The sequence below is a fragment of the Drosophila takahashii genome, chromosome 3R (genome assembly GCF_030179915.1).
Source record: "Drosophila takahashii strain IR98-3 E-12201 chromosome 3R, DtakHiC1v2, whole genome shotgun sequence".
NCBI lineage: Eukaryota > Metazoa > Arthropoda > Insecta > Diptera > Drosophilidae > Drosophila > Drosophila takahashii.
This window is the reverse complement of record NC_091681.1, coordinates 31,380,687-31,401,314: the sequence shown is the minus strand read 5'-3', so window position 1 is coordinate 31,401,314 and position 20,628 is coordinate 31,380,687. Positions and strand designations below refer to the sequence as shown.

Sequence of the window (20,628 nt, the reverse complement as noted above, 5' to 3'; positions counted from 1 at the left end):
ATTTTTTTAGTATTTTTCGAGTGCATAGTATATTTTTCTGAGCCCGACATTTTAACGGTCAACTCGCGGTGCGGTCATACTGCTTGGTGGATGGTTTTGGTCTGGTCGAAAAAAGTTGTTAAAAGCGCAGAAAAAACGACTTGTAATGCAACTGCTTCAGTGACTGTGAAAAGTAAGCGGCCAAGCGAATAAATAAATCAAAGTTAAGATCGACTAATGGAAAAGGCCAAAAATGGCACGGGAAGTCGTGAAATTCGCTCGATTTAGGCCTGGATGATTGGGCAGAAGAACAGGTTTTAGGCCGTGGCAACAACGAAAAAAAATGAGAGAAAAAAAACTTGGCTTATACCATTTACGCCATTAACGGAGGTCGATTGTTTTCCGCTGTGTGTGTGCGTTTGTCCAATATATTTGGCTAAATTCCACAAATCCAATTATCCCAAACAGAAAAAAAGAGTGCAACAATTTATTGAATTTTACGTGTATTTTATTTTGGTTTTCGACCAGCGCAACAACAACAGCGAGCAGCGAGTAGCAAGAGAGAGAAAGAGAGGGGGGATTTTTCCTTTTGGCCCAAAGCAAATCCCAGTTAGAATACACACACACACACACACCACACACTCGCGTGCTGGTCAAAAACAATAATTATCCAATTAAACGGTTGTCAAAGAATGCATTTAATTTCATTGGCCAAGAAAGAGAGGAAATGAAGTGGGAGAGGGGCGAAGAGAGCGCCCAACTAACAGTATTTTTCACGGGCACACCAATACGAATAGCTCAGGTGCATGTGTGTGTGTGTGTGAAGTGCTAATGAGATGCTGTGACGCTCTTCTTCTTCTCGCCGTTTGTTGCTTTTGCCATTTATGCAAAAAGACGCAAAAAAAAAAAATAAAAATAAAAAATTTTCGAGTTGAACAAAAGATTTCGCTTAAAAGGTGAAAGCCACTCGGAGAACCGAATACACGGCGTATACGCAATGCAGTTTCTTTGTGCAATCATTTCACGAGATTCTCAATTCTACACATTGTACATTCCGCTTTTCAAATTCTTCCAGCGAAGATGTCACCACTTGGAGCCAACACTTCCTCGCAGCGAATCCCACAGCAATAACAAATAAGAATTAAATTAATGATGTGATGCAGCAGCAGAGGTTGGAGTTCGGAAAACACAACCTTCAAGTAGCGTAGGCCACCTAGAATCACCCGGAGCACCCGGGCACTCACCCGGTTCTCAAATCCACGATGAGCTGGCTGCTGGGCCTCCTCGGCCTGCAGATCCTGTTCCTCTGGCTCCTCCGACTGCCCGGCGAGATCCTGGGCGTTCCTACGCCCCTTAAGTTGCCAGGTGAGTTTTACGGTTGCCGAATCCTAGAAAATTTAACACATAACATTATATGAACTTGGAAAAAATCTTTTAAAAACCATATTTGAGAAGTTCTTAAACCACTAAACTTTGTTCTAAAAATAATAAACACAAATAACTGTAATTTTTATTATTTAAAATATAAAATTGGTATAAATAAAAAGTATGTATAATAAAAAAACTTGACATTTTCGAATATTAGGTTGTTGTAAAATCCTTCTTTTTATTATTAACTTTTAAAATTTTTGTTAAAAATTGGTTTAATGTATTGTTAATATTTTCTTAAACCACTAAACTTTGTTTTAAAAATAATAAACACAAATAATTGTAATAAAAATATTTAAAATATAAAATTGGTATAAACATAAAATATATATAAAAAAAAATTGTCATTTTCAAATATTTAGTTGTTGTAAAATCCTTCTTTTGATTATTAATTTTAAAAAGATTTTTTAAAAATTGTATTATGCCAAGAAAAGGCAGTTAAATTTGTATTGTTAATACTTTAATCCACTGATTCTATAACTTATCGTATCTACAATTATTGCTCACCACATGGTTGAGAGAAACTTCATCTTGTTAACGCTGCTGGCAGCTTTCTCCACCCTCCGCTAACCTCTCCTCCCCTTTCAGGCTACACCCACAGGCTGACGCCCTACATCAAGCACTGGGAGGCGGCGAACTTCGATCGCCAGGTGCTGCAGGCGGCGCAGGTCAGGCACCTGGAGCAGGCTCGCTTCCGGCAGAAGCGACAGGTGAGGCCAGAAAGGGAGGAGGAGGAGGAGGCCACAGCCTCGCCAAGTGGACTGGCGCACACCATTCGCTTGAATTTCTCCGCCCACGACAGGTGAGTGCACTCGAGATTGAGACGAAATAATCACTTAATCACCTTACACTTCTCCCCGCCCTCAGAGATTTTCGCCTGGTGCTGCGCCAACAGCCGCATTCGGTGTTCGCCCACGACGTGGAGATCGAGAACACGCTGGGCCCCATCGACTACGATGTGTCGCGCATTTATACGGGCAGCCTGGAGGATGACGAGGCGGCCCATGTCCAGGCGATCCTCACCAGCGACAATCTGCTGGACGGGACGATAGAGACCCAGGCGGAGCACTATTACATCGAGCCGGCGCATCGATATTCCCAGCAGCTGGCCGAGAGCGGTGTCCACAGCATAGTCTATAAGCTAAGTGATGTAAATATGCAGAAGTCGCAGTTCTCGGGCGGTGGAATCAACTCGGCCACGCCCGCCAAGACGCACTGCGCCAGCGAGAAGCTGAGGAAGAAGCGCTGGCTGCCCGAGGAGGTGGGTTATTGGCTTATCTTATTGTCTTTTATTTTATTTTAATTAATTACCATTTTAGCTGGCCATGTCGGATGCTCCGGCGCCCACGTACAATCGCAATCCGCCGCTGCCGTTGGATCTGGAGGTGCCCTACAACGATGACTTCCGCGTCCTGGCCTCCGAGGAGGACAAGAGCGAGGAGGACAAGCCGAGTAGGAAGTACCCAACCACCTCCACGACCAGGAGCACTGTGCGCAGTACCGAGAGTTTTCTGGCCACGCTGACGAAGCCCACGTCGAATCGCAACATACTTGTAAATAACTACAATCCCTCCAATGTCGGCGAGGGAAGTCGCAGCTACAGCAACAGCCAGAGCAATAATAATAATAATAATAATAACAATAATAATAGTAATAACAATGTGCGGAAGTTGTACACGAAACACAAGAACATTATTGTGAGCACGTACAATCGACCCATCGAACCGGAATTCGGAACGCCCTACGAGGAACCCTCGAATAACAACAATACCCGCGACCTGCCCAGCAACTTCTTTAATGCCAACTGGACGACGCTATTTCTGGGAAATAATAACAACAATGGTAACGATAGACCCAGCCATAAAACGCATGTGGAGATCATCACGAAGAACGGGGCCACCAAGAAGCCAAATATCATTGTTAATAACTACAATCCGGAGATTATATTCGCACCCAATCCGCATAATCCCAGTTTCAACAGCATGCTGATGACGAATCTGCTGAGCGGAAGGGGTGGCGATGATATACACAGTTCTCCCAGGCTGCTCTACGATCGCAAGACCACCTGCATGCTGTATCTGCAGGCGGATCACACGTTCTTTCAGAAAATGGGCTCCGATGAGGCCTCCATCGAGGCCATAACGCGGCATGTGCAGCGGGCCAATACGATATACAGGAACACGGACTTTAACAACGATGGCAAACCGGATAATATCACCTTCATGATCAAGCGCATCAAGGTGCACAACATGAACGCGATGAAGGATCCCAGCTACCGATTCCCGGGCAACTACGGGGTGGAAAAGTTTCTGGAACTGTTTTCCGGTAAGAGATGATAAATAAGAATTGATTACTTAATTAATTCACACTTGGCTTAAATGGTTTCTGATCCAGTTTTCAAGTTCTAAGTGTGATTAATGGGTTGCTGTGATTTTTTACAACCCCAGAGAGACTTTCTCCTTTGATTAATTGTTATTCAATTAACAATATATGTATATTTTGGACATGTGTTTACTTTTTTGGGGTAAAAATATAATCTTTAAATTTTTAAAAATGATGTACACAATCAAGTATGTGACTAAGTAATACAAATCAATTAGAACGATAAAGGCACAACTTTTTGATTAAATTTTTAGGTTCAACTACCCCTCAAAAATGTGTCAATAAAACATAGGTTTTTATATTTCAATGCTTTAACTTATAAGAATTATTATATTATCAATTTCTATAATAATTTTTATTTACAGAGGAGGACTACGATGCCTTTTGCTTGGCCTACATGTTCACCTATCGTGACTTTGAGATGGGAACTTTGGGATTGGCCTGGACGGGTGATCTGAAAAACGCTGGCGGTGTTTGCGAGAAGAACGGTCATTACAGGGGTTCGCTGAAGTCCCTGAACACAGGAATAGTCACTCTGTTGAACTATGGAAAGCATGTGCCGCCTGCAGTCTCCCATGTGACATTGGCCCACGAAATTGGCCACAATTTCGGATCACCGGTGAGGGGGTTACAAAATATTTAAAATTACAAACTTATTCAGATAATCTTCCCCTTTCAGCACGATCCGGAGCAGTGCACTCCCGGTGGAGAGGATGGTAACTTCATCATGTTTGCCCGCGCCACTTCGGGTGACAAGAAGAACAACAACAAGTTCAGCACCTGCTCGCTGAAATCCATAGAACCCGTGCTGAATGCCAAGGCACGTTCGATGAAGGGCTGCTTCACCGAGCCGCAGTCCTCGATTTGCGGCAATGGGGTGGTGGAGCCGGGCGAGCAGTGCGACTGCGGCTGGGAGGAGGACTGCAAGGACTCGTGCTGCTTTCCCATGTCCCGGCAGCCGCGTCTCGACGAGACTCCCTGCACCCTGACGCCCCATGCCCGCTGTAGTCCTTCGCAAGGACCTTGCTGCACCACCGATTGCAAGCTGAAGTTCGGGGACAAGTGCCGCGATGATAACGGCTGTCGGGATCCCTCATTCTGCGATGGTCGAGTGCCCCAATGTCCGCCATCGGTGAATAAGCCGAATAAGACCATTTGTAACAAGGAATTCGTCTGCTACATGGGTGATTGCACGGGCAGTATATGTTTGGCCTACGGTCTGGAGTCGTGTCAGTGCATTCCGGGTCCCCAGGACGATCGCATCAAGTCCTGTGAGCTGTGCTGCAAGCTGCCCGGCGAGGAGAGTCCCTGTCGCAGCTCCTTCGAGTGGAACGAGGCGCCTTTCGATGTGCCCGACATGTACTCGAAGCCGGGAACTCCCTGCAATGATTATAATGGGTTGGTATTAGAGCCCAGCATTTTTTATTTTTTGTTTTATATGAGTTTAATAGAATGAATTTTAATTTTGAATTTAATAGAATTGAATGAATGAATGGCATGAATTCCGAAATAATTCAAACGACAATTTCTTTTGAAGAAGAAAGGGCCATAATTTTGTGATTAAATCTGCATGAATTTTATTTTAAAAATTTTCCACTTTTTGTTCTTAAGAGAAAGAAAAAAAAAATCTGGCAAATTCAAAAAATTTATAAAAATGATTCATTCATTCATTCAATTCGAAATAAATTAGAAAAACTTTCAATTTCAAAAGAAATCAGAAATTTCATGGCATACTATGATAAAACAAAAATTGAATGATTCATGCAGGGCTCTAGTTGGTATCTAATTTAAAGAAGGGTTTTCTGTACTTACAATCTCTCTTTTCCCTTTTAGATACTGTGATGTGTTTCAAAAGTGCCGGGAAGTGGATCCCTCTGGCCCACTGGCCACTCTGCGTAAGCTTCTGCTTTCGGAGGAGAGCATAGCCAGCTTCAAGAAGTGGATGCAGCACAACTGGTACACAGTGGCTTTAGCGGCTGTAGGAGTAATCCTGCTCCTGGTAAGTTAAATAACCAGAAAATGGAAGGAAATCCTTAACTTTATTTTAAAATATCCTTTGGTTTTATAAGTTAATGAAGCTTATCACGCAAATGTTAAGGGATCAGGTCGAGGCCAAAGCGCAAGCAAGGGCCGAGACCTTGGGTGAGCACCCAGTTAACCAGTCCCCGAAATATTCCCGTAGAAATTTATAAAAATCACCCATTTGGCAGTGTAATCTATGGCTAATTTTAGGGCAATCTTAGGCTAGACGTCATTGAAAACAGGGACCGTGAATAATCGTTATTTGAGTTAAAATAAAAATCTCAGGGACCGCAAATTATCCTTATTTGAGATTTTTATTTTAACTCAAATAACGATTATTTACGGTCCCTGATTGAAACATTTACCTTTTCCTCTTTCCTTAGTTTATCATTAATAATTTTATTACTATGCTAATCTGTAATTAATTTACTATAGGCGCTGAGCACAAAGCTGCTGGCGAAACGGTCGAATCTGAAGCTTAAGTCCGTCACCATCATACACAGCGCCACCACGGAGACAGTGCGTCTGCCGGAGAACAACAACGGGGTGATAGTTCACACCGCGGTGCGGACAAAGGTGCCCTTCAAGAAGAAGGTTCGTGGCGAGCGTACCAAGAAGCCGGGCACCGGAACAACACCAGGAGTAACTGCAGCAGGAGTAACAGCAGCAAGCCGAAGTGCAGCCAAAAGCAGTGCCAATCCAGAGCCAAAGAAGTCCACCAGATCGCAGGCGATGGCCAAGAAGAAATCGCTCGAGGAGGAGCCCAAAAAGTCCAACAACAAAAAGCTGGGCAAGCACATGAAGGAGATCATCGACTATTCGCATCGCAACAACAACGGCGATGATGCCTCCAATTTGTCGACCACCAACAATCATACCAACACCTTTGGCAAGGTGCAAAAGTGGCTGCTGGAATCCCCCATTGTAGCCCAACCCTTGTCCCACATCGAGCACAGTTCGCGGGTTCGCAAGGTGATGAGCAAGTCGCAATCGACGCCAGAGAGACTGGTGCAAAAGACACCGCCGAAGACCAAGTCCATGGGCAATCTGTCCAACGAGAAGGTCAAACTGCAGGTGGTCTACAAGCCGCCCTTCAAGTTCTCCCTGCGGTTGTCAAAGAAACCGAAGGTGAAGACCCATGTGGTGGGTGTAACCGCTGGTGGCAGGCCAAAGAGAAGTCAGAAGACTGGCAACCGAACGGCAGGCCAATCCTCCTCGAAGGATGTGGCCAATCGAGCGAAGAGGAGTGCATTGCTCCTGTGCAACGAAGCGGAGGATGATAACCAGATACTCACCCTAAACGAGCCCAACTACGAGACCTTGAAGCCACCGACGCCGCCGCGTTCCATGGAGCACTGCTACGAGAATGTGGATATGCAGGCAGAGGCGGCCTCCACTTCGAAGCCCGGCAGCAGCAGCAGCAAGGTGGCGCCTCCGCCAGTTCCTGCCCAAAGGAACTCCTATCGCCGCTCCAACTCCCTGTCCACCCACAATCCCTTCGCGGCGGCTCCTCGCCGGAGTAGCAGCAAGGCCAGTGGTTCGGTGAATCTCACGCGCAACTTTGGCAGCACTCAGAATCTGATTAATCTCAGCCAGAATCTGTCGAAAACCAAGAAGCGCAGCAGCCTGAACCTCAAGGGAAATAGCAGTGCAGCCACCAGGAGCGGGAAGGATCCTTCAACGGCGGCTGTGGCCTCACCTCAGAGGCGTTCCTCGTCGAATGCCAATCTTCGCAGGGATAGCAGCGTGTCCTCCTCGAAGGCAGTGCCTGTGCCACCGACCAGGAACTCGCGAAACAGCTTCAGCAACATTCCAAGAGCCAGTTTGGGTGGTACTGCCAATGGAGCGCCTCCTGCCAGCTTCTCGCGCCAATCTTCCAGCAGCACAGCCACCAGCAGCTCCTCTGTAACTCCAGGAGCGCCGCTGCAGCAATCTGCCAGCACAAGCGCCATGCAAAGGCCACCACAACCCGCGCAGCCCACGCGAAGAAGCCTCCACAACTTCAGGGCACGCGGAACAGGAGGAGGAGGAGGCACTGGAGTAGCAAGTGGAAAGCCAGGAGCAGCAACAGCAACATCTGCAGCACCAGCAACCTCCAACGAGAACAATGAGCTGCCCTCGGATCTTGAGGTGGTTATTTCCGATGTGGAGAACCTGGTTAGCTAAGGGCAGCTCTCCACCCGTTCCAGTTTCCAAAACCAACCAAGTGAAAGTGATAAGTCTTAATGTTAGTTATACAAATTGTCGCATAGGTTTACTTGCATAACATACGTATATATATATTTGTACATACACTATATATATATGATGTGTACTTTACACTGCCTTAAACTTGCCGTTTCTGCTGAATATGTGAAATACCACGCCCACTCACACGAACCGCATTCTATACACACACGCCCATTGATACAAATCCCCCGACCAAGCACCTCGAATGCATCGCCACCCACTAAGGCACCCAGCTTACCCAATCCCCCACTGAAGCCACCGCTATCAATCCAAAACCGCAGTCGCACTCACCGCACTTTGTACCTTCTACTGTTTACTGTTTGTATTGTATTGTGTAAACTGAATTTTAGCCAGACTCACAAGTTCCGTTTTCCAGATTCGATCAAATTTGGTAGATTTAATTTGTATAGATTTCGAAAATATTGGGTTTTTTATGAGCTATTAAAACTTAGCTAGTTAAAGTCTATAAACTTCACCCATTGACTCCATTTCCAATCAAGGGATAATTAAATATATAAATTTACATTTATTTAAAAGTAAAAAAATCATATCTTACGACTGTAATATTTTTTAATATTTACTTACCATTTTGATCAAATTTGGAACAGGCAACAGGGCATATTATCAGCTATTCAATTTCGATTTGGTTTTTATCGTCGCCTAACTAAATGAGCTTTCAAAACAAAACTCTCATTTCCATCAGATAAAACCAATTTCATAAACCAATGATAAAAAAGCAATTGAAATTAAATAATTGATCTTAGGCCAAACCCTCGCTATTATTTGCCTAAACTTATTTTCAAAACAGTATTACTAAAGTTGTTATATACCTACTATTTATGCTCTTCAAGTTTCGAACAACGATCACTACTCATCTGAACTACGACGAACACACAGAACAATACAAGGTGCTATTTTAGTAACGAACTAAAAACGATACATAATATTAGCCGAGAACATTTCAAAAATCCTTTGCATATTTTCTCAAGATCAAAACTAAGATTAGCGAGAGGAGAAAGGAGGAAGATTGGAAGGTAGTAGCATATAGGAAAAAAGATAAAATACGGGAGCCGGGTAAAGTTGCAAATAGTCGTACGGAATAGATACAACAAAAATAACCAACGATACTGTCAATAAATCAAAAGCGTCATGCATCGAAAGTAGGTTTTAGAAAATGCCCAGCAAAGCCACATAGAAAGTTAGCCAACCGAACATTATAAGCGTTAATCCACCCGATCCCCTCGAGCACCGGCACCTGTAAACACGCATCGATCCCATAGAGCAACACAACCTGTAGTGTAAATAGGAAGTCGAAGGGACATAGTTTTTATATGCAATACCAAGTTAGAGCAATGAGAACAAACAATAATGAAAGACACCTAACGATATTCATGCATATGTAGGATATAGAGTCACATTCCGTATCGTATCGCGAATCACAGAGCAGCGGCTTTCGAGTTACACACTACACACTAACGACCTTTAGGATAAGGATCTAAAGATAACAATTGATATTTGTAGCTATATGAATGTGTAGGAAAAATCAAAGGCGTATCAAAAATATATATACATACATCCATATGGGGCGTGCAATTTACGAGCATTTGGGTATATTTTTGTGGAATATACAAGATACAGATACAGAGTTACAAGATAGAAGAGATAAGCTCAGCTCAAGAAACCGAAAACCGACCCAAAATAATCGTATTTAGACAGACAGACAGTTAACGCGTTGGCCAGTGAAGAAACGGAGAACGGAAATAGTTAAAAAACGAGTACGCGACAATCGCTTTGAATGCTTATTAAAAAAAAGAAAATACAATGGTAAACCCGAAAATCGAATTGAAATTTTGTTTCTACTTTGTCTTGACTACATATTTCAATATGAAACTATACAAGATAATGGCAGGCAAAGATGTTGAAACTTACCAAAAACAAAAAAAAAGATACCACTAGGAAACATTGGAAAGGGAACATGTTTTCCTAATAGATTGTATTAAAGGCATGAAAATTCTCAATCTTGAGCTCAAATTGGAAAGAAAGAAATTTTAGGATTATCTACTCCCATCCCAAATTTTATTATCCAGATGAGAATGGAAGAACATTTTGAATATTGCCAATGTTTGTGTACTGTATATAATTAAATGCAAATGATTATTGTCTAAGCGAAATGGACGAGAGTATTTTGAGCGTGACAAAAAAAGACTATTTAGCGCGAAATGAACAATTTTTGTGTAATGTACATAAGAAACCGATTGATTTTAATCTAAATATACATAAATATTAATGTAATTGTAAAACTGCAAACGATTTTTAAATCTGTATGTGTATTGTGTACCTCAATTGTAATTAATTTTTTTTATACTTTTCACGAGATGGATTAATGCTATTTTTATAATTTAGCTAAATGAATTATAAACACGTATGTACGTCTCCCGATCCCCCACGAAACCATCGTCTACCCCCTAGTTAATGGCCAGTTTTAAATGTTGTCCAAGACCACTTCACTACCCATCAAAAAACCTGCATAATAACATATGTAATTTTGTCAATTAAGAACGCGTAAATGTCTTAAAGTAAATCGAAGGAAAAAAAACGAAATGAAACGAACAAAACAAAAACCGAAGAGCAAAGAAGTGAATACTAGCATTTTACGATCTAATATTTTTAAAGACAATTCAAAACAATAATTAAAATGTATGTACTATGATTAGCGAACAAAAAGCACATGTGTGACAATTCAGTTGTACTTTATGTTACGATTACTACAATACTTTATTTATTAATCTTATCGTTAGGCAGCAACACACGAGTGTAACTAATTTTTAACCCGAACATACACACACATATGCGATACATTATAATTTCCTCATTTTAAGCAAAATTTAATTAACAATAAAAACGAAACTAATACTTAAGGACGTTCGACTTGACATGTAAATGTACTAAACTTAAGTGAACTTTTTCTCAGCTTTCTCCAGTTTCAGGGCGCGCTTGGCCATAATCCAAAAGTAGAGACTTGGGCAAAGATGACGGAGGTAATAGGCGATCTTGGCCTGAAGATCGCTAACAATAATATCGGGTTCATTGCGGAGAATACATTGCAGAATGCGTTCTGCTAGCTTATCGGGCGACATGCCCTTGGCCGTGGTTTCGTCCATTTCTGGGGATAAAATTGTTTAGTTCAAATAACTAGGGGTTATCTGGTGGTTAACTTACTTCCATAGCTGCTTCCCGATCCAGTTAGTGCGTTTAAAGAAAGCTGAGTGCGTATATAACCGGGACTCACACAGGACACATTTATGTTCTTGCTGGCCACTTCGGCTCTCAACGAATCAGCAAAGGCCTGCATGGCGTGCTTGGATGCGGAATAAGCGGCCCTCTGGGGAATGGCGAATTTTCCCTGAACCGAGCTTATGAAGCAGATGTGTCCACTACCACGTTTCACCATCGAAGGAAGAAGGGCTGTAAAGTTAATAAAATTGAATAAATATTTCTGGTAGAGAGGGTCCTTTTCTCACCTTTAGTTAGAGCCACACTGCCGAAATAGTTGACCACCATCACCTTGAGATCCACATCCACTGCTGTGGATGCCACATCTGCTCGCACACTGATTCCTCCATTGTTGATGAGTATATCTACCTGGTTATAAACGGCCAGCACCCGGGTAACAAACTCGGGAATGGAATTCAATTCAGCCAGATCGAGAGCTAGTACGGTGGGTGGATAGGCGGGGTCCTGAAAGGATTACATTGGTGTTTTTAGTTAGTTAAGTTTACTTAAGTAATAAATATTTGGAAAATATAGTCTGTTTTGAAATCCTAAATTTAAAAAGTATATGAAAAACATCTTTAAAAATATTAAAAAAAATTGATTTTTTAACTTTGAACCAAGTTAAGTATGTGAATAGTTTTAGGGCCGTTTTCTCGTTCATCTGTTAAATTTACAGTAGGGTTAAAGCTCTGATTTCCTATACGATTTTAAGGTTTTAACCTTACTTTAAATTTAACAAACGGGCGGGAAAACGACCCTTAGGATCATACAAAACATGATTGAAATGATAAAGGGAAAGAGTGATGCAATTCAGTTAAAATAAAAAGAGGTTTATTATTACCACATCCAAAGCGAGGAGGTCCTTTTTAACCCGCTCCAACTCCTGGGTTCTACGTGCCGCCAGGATTACCTTACATCCCGCCCGGTAGAATACATGGGCCAGGGATTCCCCCAATCCCGAACTGGCGCCCGTAATTAGCACGACCTGCAAATCGTTTACATAATTAGCCGGCTAATCAGCAATTAGGGTTTAACAATTACCTTTCCGGGCAATTGATTGCGGTATTTTTGGGCCCGGAATCGTTGCCAAATGTTGATGAGGGCCAGGGGAAGGGCCACCGGCATCAGGATCGTGCCCAGCACCCAATAGAGGACGTTCCAGTCGCTGCTGGGAGCACATTTGTCCAGCTCCTGCACTTTCATTTTCCCAATCCGTTGCCAATTTAAACCTTTGAACTCCAAGTGAAATGCAATTGCGATTGGCAACGAAAACAAAACCGGATTTGCCGTTCACTGGGAATAACAGAACAGTCAAGCTAAACTAAAAGAGAAAATAAAAAAAACATTTAATATATGAAGAAAAAACAAAACAACTTTTCAAATTAAATTAAAATAATATTAAGAACGGTTACTGTATGTTAAATATTTTCCTATATTAAATAAATAATATTTCGGCAGTAGCTTTTCTCCAGTACTTACTGTACCACAGCTGCAAGTACGCTTCCCTGTGAATGGCAACGGCAAAACAGCTGATTGTTGTTACGTTGTTTTGGTGCAGAGGAGTTTAGGCTAATTAAAATTTATTTAATTTCACACAAATGCCGCGATGAATAACCTCCTGCGACATGGACATCGCCTGTGCAGCTGCCTGCCGGTTGTCCAGCAGCAAATCCACACCACCGCCGTGCACAGGACCTTCTGGGAGCGGGAAAAGAAGTCCGGCTACAAGACCAAACTGCCGGAGCCCTCGAAAAAGCAGCTCATCATGGACGGATTGAGGGAGCTCAAGGAGGAGATGAAGCTGTGGCGCCAGGAGGTCAAGGAGCAGCTGGAGAGTGACCCCATTCTGGTCTTCAGGCCGGGCGAAACGGATGTGGTGTTCGATTTCAAGGCGCCGGACGTGCTGGACAAGTGGACGGTGACCACGGATGCGGATCACGGCGAGGGCAAGAGTAGTGCCACCTTGGAGCTCAGTGCAGCCGGAGCAGGACTCTTCCATGGCGAAGTTAACTCGGATCACACCAAGGATGGGATCATCAAGAGGACGGGCTATGCTAATATACGCACCAAGAGAGTTAGGGTGTGTTTATAATGGATTTTCCTCCAAAAATGATAGATAATAATGGCATTATATATTTAATATTCCCAGAAATCCTTCAAGAGGGAGTCCACCTACGACTGGACGCAGTACAACATGCTCATCATGAAGGTCCGGGGCGATGGACGCAGCTACCTGATCAATCTGCACACCGAGGGCTACTTCGATCTGATGTGGAACGACATCTATCACTATGTTCTGTACACCCGCGGAGGGCCCCACTGGCAGATAGCCAAGATTCCCTTCTCCAAGTTTTTCCTATCCTCGAAAGGACGTGTTCAGGATCGTCAAGGAGCCATACCCTTGAATAGGGTCACCCACTTTGGCTTCTCTGTGGCCGCAAAAAAGGGAATGGATGGTCCATTTGGCCTGGAAATCGACTATGTGGGTCTGGAGTACGATCCGAGTCACCGGGAGGAATTCGCTTACGAGATGTACCAGACGCCCAAATACATTGTGGCCACGTAACGTAATGCTTACGTTACGGCAGTGTTATTTAATTGTAGACTACGTGTGAGAACAGTAAAGATTGGTTAACAGAAAAGCTGAAAAGGTATTTTTATTCAAAGAAATAGAATATATTTTTTTATAAACAAGCTTTTAGAAATCAAACCCCAAATATTCATTTTATTTTATTGTTTCCTTTTAAAAGTATTTTACATGAGTTAACTATTAATTTTTTTTATTTAAAAAAATTCAACATTTAAAAATTCTTTAAACAAAAACTACTTCATATGGTATCATCTTTAAAGGTTTATATTTCTATTTTTCAAGGCAAGATATTCACTGTATTTTTTTATTTATCGTATAGAGTGAATACTGTACAGTCAGCTGTATTCATGCTCTCTTCCTATCATTCTTTTGCAGTACCTTTCTCTTCGAAATCAGCTGTTTAAATGTTTACATTCACATCGTCGAATCTTCAGGGTCATTTTAGCGTTGAAATTGCAGTTTTTATACCTTTTCCAGAGGTTTTCAGCCTCTCCACGACGGCCAATTAGCGCTCGGTTTTTTGTATTTTGTGTGAGTTGTGCGGCTTGTGTTTTTCGCTCAGTCTGCTCCGAAACTTCGACCGATAAAAGCGGCCGGAAAAACTTCCGCTTCAGTTTTTTAGTTTCGTCGCGGGAGATACAGATATTGTGCTAACTGGTGCTTCGCTATCATTATCAGACATCAGATAAAATCATGGTAAGTGGTTTTTGAATAGGAAAAACAAAAATAAAGATAGAACTTATGTCTAAATATATAGAAAAACCGTAGAAAACACGCGACCATGTGGCAGTTCAGTCACCGCGACCTTGAGAACACCCACGTTATTTATTTTAATCCTGATTGTAACCACAACAAACTAAATCAATACTAGTCGACGGTCTTACGCACTTTACCGGTTTGCCATCGTAGTACTTAATATATGCGGCAAAAATAGAAAATATATGATATTAAATAAGACACCAAACCAGTTGGCCCCCAATCGAATCGAAAGTGCTGGGTTTGGGTGCAAGAAACCAGTTCTTAATACCATTCCTGTTATCGCGACTCCACCTTTTTACCTGTTGACTGAGTTTTACCTTCAGTTTTGCCTCCATCGGCGTCACTTGCTGACGTGTGAAGTCCACTGCGAAAATGGTGCAACTTACGGTAGTAAAAAAGCCTATAGAAAGCATCTCTAATCTATAAAATCACACAGAAAAATAATAATATTTTGGTTAACTATCTCTATTTACTCGGTGGATAGATACTGTATTTTATAACTATCCATTAACTTTGAATTTTGGAATTTGAAATCGCAATAACTAAAAATAAAAGCCTATAAAAAACATCTCTAATCTATCAAATCACATAGAAAATAGTAGTAATTGTAGTAAATGTAATACATTTTCTTATCAGTATTTACTGATTACTATTACTATTTCTCTCTCCTAACATTTTGGTACATAAGATGATAATTATATTTCAATAACATTTTTCAGGAGGAGACGTATCTGTATGATCCCAATCTGCTACTAAAGCTGGATTTTCATCGCAGTCCCGCCAACTTTAAGCCTTTCATATCGGCGGCTAATCCCGGCGAGCCCTGGATGAAAGTGCGTCCTCTCAAGGACTCGGACTACGATCGTGGATTCCTGCAGCTGCTATCCCAACTCACCCATGTGGGCAATGTGAATCGCACGCAGTTCTTGAGTAGGTCTTGAATATTAACTTGGTTCATAAGATTCAGTCCTAACAATTTACCTATTTTAGCCCGCTTCTCGCAGATGAAAGCCAGTGGAGATTATTTTGTCACCGTTATTGAGGATACTCGAAAGAATGAGATTATTGGAGCTGCATCCTTGGTCATAGAGCGCAAGTTCATACACAATTGTGCTGTGGTAAGAATAAATATTACCTGATATAAAGATATGTTCCTAGACTTACCCATGTATTTAATTTACCCTTTTAGCGTGGTCGCCTGGAAGATGTGGTGGTGAATGATACATATCGCGGCAAGCAGCTGGGCAAACTGTAAGATTATAAGGATCACTTAAGGAATCACTAATATAATGTTGTATATCCTCCAGGATCGTGGTCACCGTATCGCTGCTGGCCGAGGAACTGGGCTGCTACAAAATGTCGCTGGACTGCAAGGACAAGCTGATCAAGTTCTACGAATCGCTGGGCTACGTGGCCATTCCCGGCAACTCCAACTCCATGACGATTCGCTACGATGAGGGGCCAACGCTGAAGCGGAATGCCACCGCAGCCAGTGGCTCCAGTGGAACAGTGGGCGACTCCTGCCAAACTGTGAGCCTCGATTTTGCCTCTTGACAATTAGCCGCCAACGCTGCTCCAAAGTCCAAGCTTTGAGTGGATTAAAACCCAACTCAAAGTTACAACTGCGCAAAGCGCAATGCAAGAAAAAAAAAAGAAAATTGGATTTAAAAATAATATTGCCAAAATTCCATTGCGCTGAGGGCATGATGGATTTTTGGACAGCGCTGGCCGGCGGTGGTGTCCTTGTGGGACTGACGTGATCTTTACCACCCACCCGCGAGGACATACAATTAGTTATTTAGTTAAAGACAAACGCAACTTATATATGTTGCTCTCTGTTTTTAATCCCCACAGAACTCTCAATTTTATAATTTTTTCTCCCCTTTCTGCTACTGAATGTGCGGCTCAACTCTCAAAACTCAAAAGGTAGTTGTTATATTACCCTTTAAAAGCACCTTCATCAAGTAGCCATAAGTTCTATACACTCGCATAAATACATTTATCTTATCAACAAGCTCAATGTGAATCTGACAAAAAATGACTAAAGAATATTGCAATAAATTGATTTAAATAAACAATGGACATCTTTTAACAGGTAACATGTTTATTTGGCATTTCTATTTGCAAATATTTAAGTAACAAACATGTGTAGGAAACATTAGTGTCGTTAAAAAATAGAGCTGATCGTATTGCTAGTCTGTTAATTTGTTTGGACTAAATATTTAACTATTTCTTAATAATATGTAAACGATTTTATTCCACAAGTTGTATTCTTCTAATATTATCTCTATATAGAAAGTGTTTTGAATGGGTTCAAATTTCTTTAGTGCTCTTTTGCAAGGTACTTATTAGGCCGAAGACTTCTCTATTTACAAGGGACTTAAATGGGAGGCAGAAGCTGGGTGAACCCAGCCTCCTCCGTGTCTCATGAGTACGCGCAAAGGTGTCCGCACTTGGGGCACTTGGAGTGCTTGGCAAAGTACTTCTGCAGGTGCTCGATGTGTCCTCCGTGGGAGCAACCTTGGCACCAGGCGTACACTCCGCGGACGATCAGCCCACAGACGCAGCACTTGGCCGATTGCATTGACTTGCACTTGTCGCAATACCATCCCACCTTGCCGCCCATGGGGCGTCCACATTCCCCGCAGTTCGTGTGCATGGCTGTCGAGTGCTGGTTGAGCTGCTGCACTGATCTCAGCCAGGAGCGGTTGATCACCTCGCAGGCCTCGTTCCACAGCTCATAGCGATGCAGTTGGTCCACATAGGTGTAGAACCAGTGCTCCTGGAAAGGTGAAAAATCAGGTCTTAACCGGAGTCTCGTATATATTTACTAACCACCAATGCATCCTCGATGGGCAACAATTTCCGAGCTTCTCCCAAGGCTATAAGGACTGTCAGCGCTGTTTGCACATCACCCACATCGTTCATCAGCATGAGGGCATCGGAAACGAATTTATGTGGCTCCCACATGGGAATTGGAGGGACATGACTGACTTTCAGGACAGTGGGAACATGTGGCGGCTAAAAGAATGCAATCAATAAATCAAAAAAAACCATAAATATGATGAAACTTCTTACAGGAGACTTCTCGTGATCGGAGGCTTTGAGATCCAGTTGAGGGCGAGCTGCCTGAACATCGTGATGAAGGGCAGGAAAGGCCAAAGCTTTTGCGCATTCAGTGGGACCCACATAAATAAATCCATTGCGCAACAGCTCAAAGTTATCAAAGGTAATCTCGCTGATGATTTGCGTCTCGGACAGAATCACTGAACTTGTGGGCGGATGCTCCACACCGCTGCCGCCGAGCGGATCATCGTCCACATTTGCCACATCGATCTCATGCGCTGTCTCCGGCGTGTTTCCATTGAGATCCTGGCCGAGATCACTGCGCTGCTGGGGCCAATCGCTGGCCACTTGGGTGGCACGTCGAGAGTTCATCGGATTCTTTTGATTCGAGAAGGAGGAGCGATGTTCGAAAGGAGGCTCGAAATGATTGCTGCCGTAGAACAGCTTGATGAAGTTCCACAATGTTGTGGCCTGAAAATGTATTATATGATTTTTGGAAAGTATAATAATAATCTTAGATGCTCACATTATGTTTGCCGTATTTTTTGGAGACCTCTGCATTATGCTCGCAAAGCTCAGCCAACTTTTTGCCGCTAATAATCAGTTCCCTGGCGCAGCCAATGAAACTCTCGTGTTCCTGGGTGGGACGCGAAACAGATTCACTCAAGGGAAAACCAGAAAACTGTAAGCATATTAAGTGGTTAAAATAGATCCTGACTTTCATAGGTATTAAATAACCAACCGATTCGTTAACCATGAATTTGTACATCTTGGAATGGTCCAAATGGAACTGAATGCTGCCAGCCACATTCGTTTTCCGGCGACTTCTAAAAAGACCAAAACTTAGAAACTAACCAGGGCATATAGTTATTAGAGCCCTGCGTGATTCATTCAATTTTTGTTTTATTATAGTATGCCAGGAAATTTCTGATTTTGTTTAATTCAATTCTATGTGAAATAAATTGATTGTTTTTCTGATTCATTTCGAATTGAATGAATGAATGAATAATTTTTATGATTTTTTTGAATTTGCCAGATTGTTTTGTGCCTTCTTTTGAGAACAGAAAAGTGGAAAATTTTTAACAAATCAATTTTAACTGCTTAGTAAATAAAATTCCGGCAGATTTAATCACAAAATTATGGCCCTTTCTTCTTCAAAAAAAAATGTTTCTTTTGAATTATTTTGAAATTCATGCCATTCACTTATTCAATTCTATTAAACTCAAAATTCAAATTCATTCAATTCTATTAAACTGAAAATTCAAATTAATTCATTCATATAAACAAAAATTTCAAAATAATTCATTGAATCCATTCATGCAGGGCTCTGATAAAGTTATCTAAACATACATGAAACTGGAGGACTTTGTGTTGGAGGCGCCACTAGTCTTTGGAGCATACTCCTTGATCTTGTTGGCAAAGGAGATGTCCCCGAATCTTCCCCAGCTGGCTCCCTGCGCGTTGGCCTTCAACGCTGGCCTGGTGGCATCCTTAAAGGCATGTTTATAGATGGTTGAATCCTTGCTGATGGACAGCAGGCAGTGGGAATCGCTGCCCTGCCACGCGATTCCAGTCGTGACATTGGTGTGCTCGTTGAAGGAGGCAAAGGGGATGTACGGCCGCCGGATGTCCCACACATGAACGCTGTAGTCCACCACCAAAGCGCAGCTAGCAATGTGATAACTAAAGGAGATTAAGCAGGTTTAGTATTGGTTATGTAATCAATAAATCCTCTCAAACCCACGTTCTCTCTGGCCGCCACTTGACCCTGCCCACTACGGCGATCGTGTGGATGGTGTGCTCCAATCCCGGCCTGCCGTCCATGTTCCACACCTTGATCTGCTTGTCCCGACTGCCGGTGGCCAGCCAATTCCGCGTGGGATGCCAATCGCAGGTGTAAACGGGACCATAGTGCGCCGTAAACTGCACCATGCACTTGTCCCACTTGCGCATGTCCCACAGCTGGACGGTTCCATTTTCGGAGACGGCGGAGAAGATGTTCTGCGTGTGCGGACTGAACTTCACATCCCGCACGGACTCCGAGTTGCAAAAGTAGGTATTCACGGACTTATCCGATCGGATGTCGAAGCATTTGATGGTGCCATCCTGGGAGCCCGAGATCAAAATGTTGGGTTCGCTGCTATGGAAGGTCACCGTGTGGGCAGTGCGCTCGTGTTCGTTGTAGACCAGCAGCTGCTTCTGCCTGCCGAACTTGGAGAGATCCCACACGGAAACCACGCCATTTGTGGCCGCCGTGGCCAGGAGATTGCTATCCAAGGTGGACCAGGCCACATCGTTGGCGGAGTAGCTAAGATTCTGGTTCTTCCCGCGCATATTACATGATTCCGTGAAGCCATTGCTGTTTATGGAGTAAACCTTGAGCACTAAGGGGAAATAAGAGAGGTATTTATAGGAAAACCTTGAGTGTTTGATTTCTAATCTTACAGCTTCGCCCAGCCAAAGCGATCTGGTTGTTGTCCTTGTTCAAGGCCAAGGCATTCGCATGTCCTTCCAGGCAAATCCGCAGCGAGGTGGTGGAGGTGTCCTCCACGGAATCGGGCATCCTGGAATTGGAGCAGTTGCACTAGGGCCCTTGGAAAATCAAAACAGTGATTTGATAAGACAAGACGCTATCTTTTATTTTTCTTGCTGATTAGTATGACCGTTTCGCGAGCGGTTTAATATTGCGGGGGTGTTCTTGAAAACGCAATAAGAAGAGATTTTAAAGAGAAATTGGAAATTTATTAATTAAATAAAATGTAAGTTCTGAATTCTTGCGATTTGGAAGTGCTATCTTAAAATGACTTAATTATTATTAATTATTAACTATTGCGAGGGTATTTTAAGAAACTTAATAAAAAGAGATTTTAAAGAGAAATTGAAAATTTGTATAGTAAAAT

General features: G+C 42.6%; 5 protein-coding genes across 8 annotated transcripts; 3 read left to right on the top strand and 2 right to left on the bottom strand.

Moving 5' to 3' along the window:
* The first annotated feature begins 62 nt into the window (after nt 1-62).
* On the top strand, nt 63-10,958 carry Kul (Kuzbanian-like). Of its 2 annotated transcripts, none has more exons than XM_017149759.3 (9): nt 63-172; nt 1,055-1,344; nt 1,996-2,209; nt 2,275-2,668; nt 2,727-3,732; nt 4,155-4,408; nt 4,469-5,187; nt 5,623-5,788; nt 6,247-10,958. In XM_017149759.3, the coding sequence occupies exons 2-9, from the start codon at nt 1,242-1,244 to the stop codon at nt 7,975-7,977; spliced, it is 4,587 nt and encodes a 1,528-aa protein (XP_017005248.2). In that variant the 5' UTR covers nt 63-172; nt 1,055-1,241; the 3' UTR covers nt 7,978-10,958. The 2 variants fall into 2 exon arrangements, with proteins under 2 accessions (XP_017005248.2, XP_017005249.2); XM_017149760.3 differs by having other exon boundaries at nt 75-172; nt 1,060-1,344.
* Nucleotides 10,791-12,583, bottom strand: LOC108062904 (dehydrogenase/reductase SDR family protein 7-like). Its single transcript, XM_017149761.3, has 5 exons — nt 12,355-12,583; nt 12,155-12,298; nt 11,562-11,778; nt 11,260-11,505; nt 10,791-11,203 (listed from the first exon to the last, which is right to left on the bottom strand). Exons 1-5 carry the CDS (start codon nt 12,514-12,516, stop codon nt 10,992-10,994), a joined length of 981 nt encoding a protein of 326 aa, XP_017005250.2. The 5' UTR covers nt 12,517-12,583; the 3' UTR covers nt 10,791-10,991.
* A 255-nt stretch (nt 12,584-12,838) lies between these two features.
* CIA30 (complex I intermediate-associated protein 30) lies at nt 12,839-13,955 on the top strand. Its single transcript, XM_017149762.3, has 2 exons — nt 12,839-13,393; nt 13,463-13,955. Exons 1-2 carry the CDS (start codon nt 12,920-12,922, stop codon nt 13,877-13,879), a joined length of 891 nt encoding a protein of 296 aa, XP_017005251.2. The 5' UTR covers nt 12,839-12,919; the 3' UTR covers nt 13,880-13,955.
* Nucleotides 13,956-14,330: 375 nt separating this feature from the next.
* Nucleotides 14,331-16,744, top strand: Gnpnat (glucosamine 6-phosphate N-acetyltransferase). 2 transcript variants are annotated; one of them, XM_017149815.3, is made up of 6 exons: nt 14,331-14,599; nt 15,382-15,592; nt 15,653-15,780; nt 15,852-15,913; nt 15,970-16,192; nt 16,517-16,744. In XM_017149815.3, the coding sequence occupies exons 1-6, from the start codon at nt 14,597-14,599 to the stop codon at nt 16,556-16,558; spliced, it is 669 nt and encodes a 222-aa protein (XP_017005304.1). In that variant the 5' UTR covers nt 14,331-14,596; the 3' UTR covers nt 16,559-16,744. The 2 variants fall into 2 exon arrangements, with proteins under 2 accessions (XP_017005304.1, XP_017005303.1); XM_017149814.3 differs by lacking the exon at nt 14,331-14,599 and adding an exon at nt 14,917-15,049.
* Nucleotides 16,387-20,364, bottom strand: Wdr24 (WD repeat domain 24). Of its 2 annotated transcripts, none has more exons than XM_070216843.1 (8): nt 20,174-20,364; nt 19,473-20,112; nt 19,079-19,411; nt 18,471-18,555; nt 18,255-18,410; nt 17,741-18,199; nt 17,498-17,683; nt 16,387-17,444 (listed from the first exon to the last, which is right to left on the bottom strand). In XM_070216843.1, the coding sequence occupies exons 1-8, from the start codon at nt 20,289-20,291 to the stop codon at nt 17,088-17,090; spliced, it is 2,334 nt and encodes a 777-aa protein (XP_070072944.1). In that variant the 5' UTR covers nt 20,292-20,364; the 3' UTR covers nt 16,387-17,087. The 2 variants fall into 2 exon arrangements, with proteins under 2 accessions (XP_070072944.1, XP_017005302.1); XM_017149813.3 differs by having other exon boundaries at nt 18,471-18,552.
* Nucleotides 20,365-20,628: the final 264 nt, after the last annotated feature.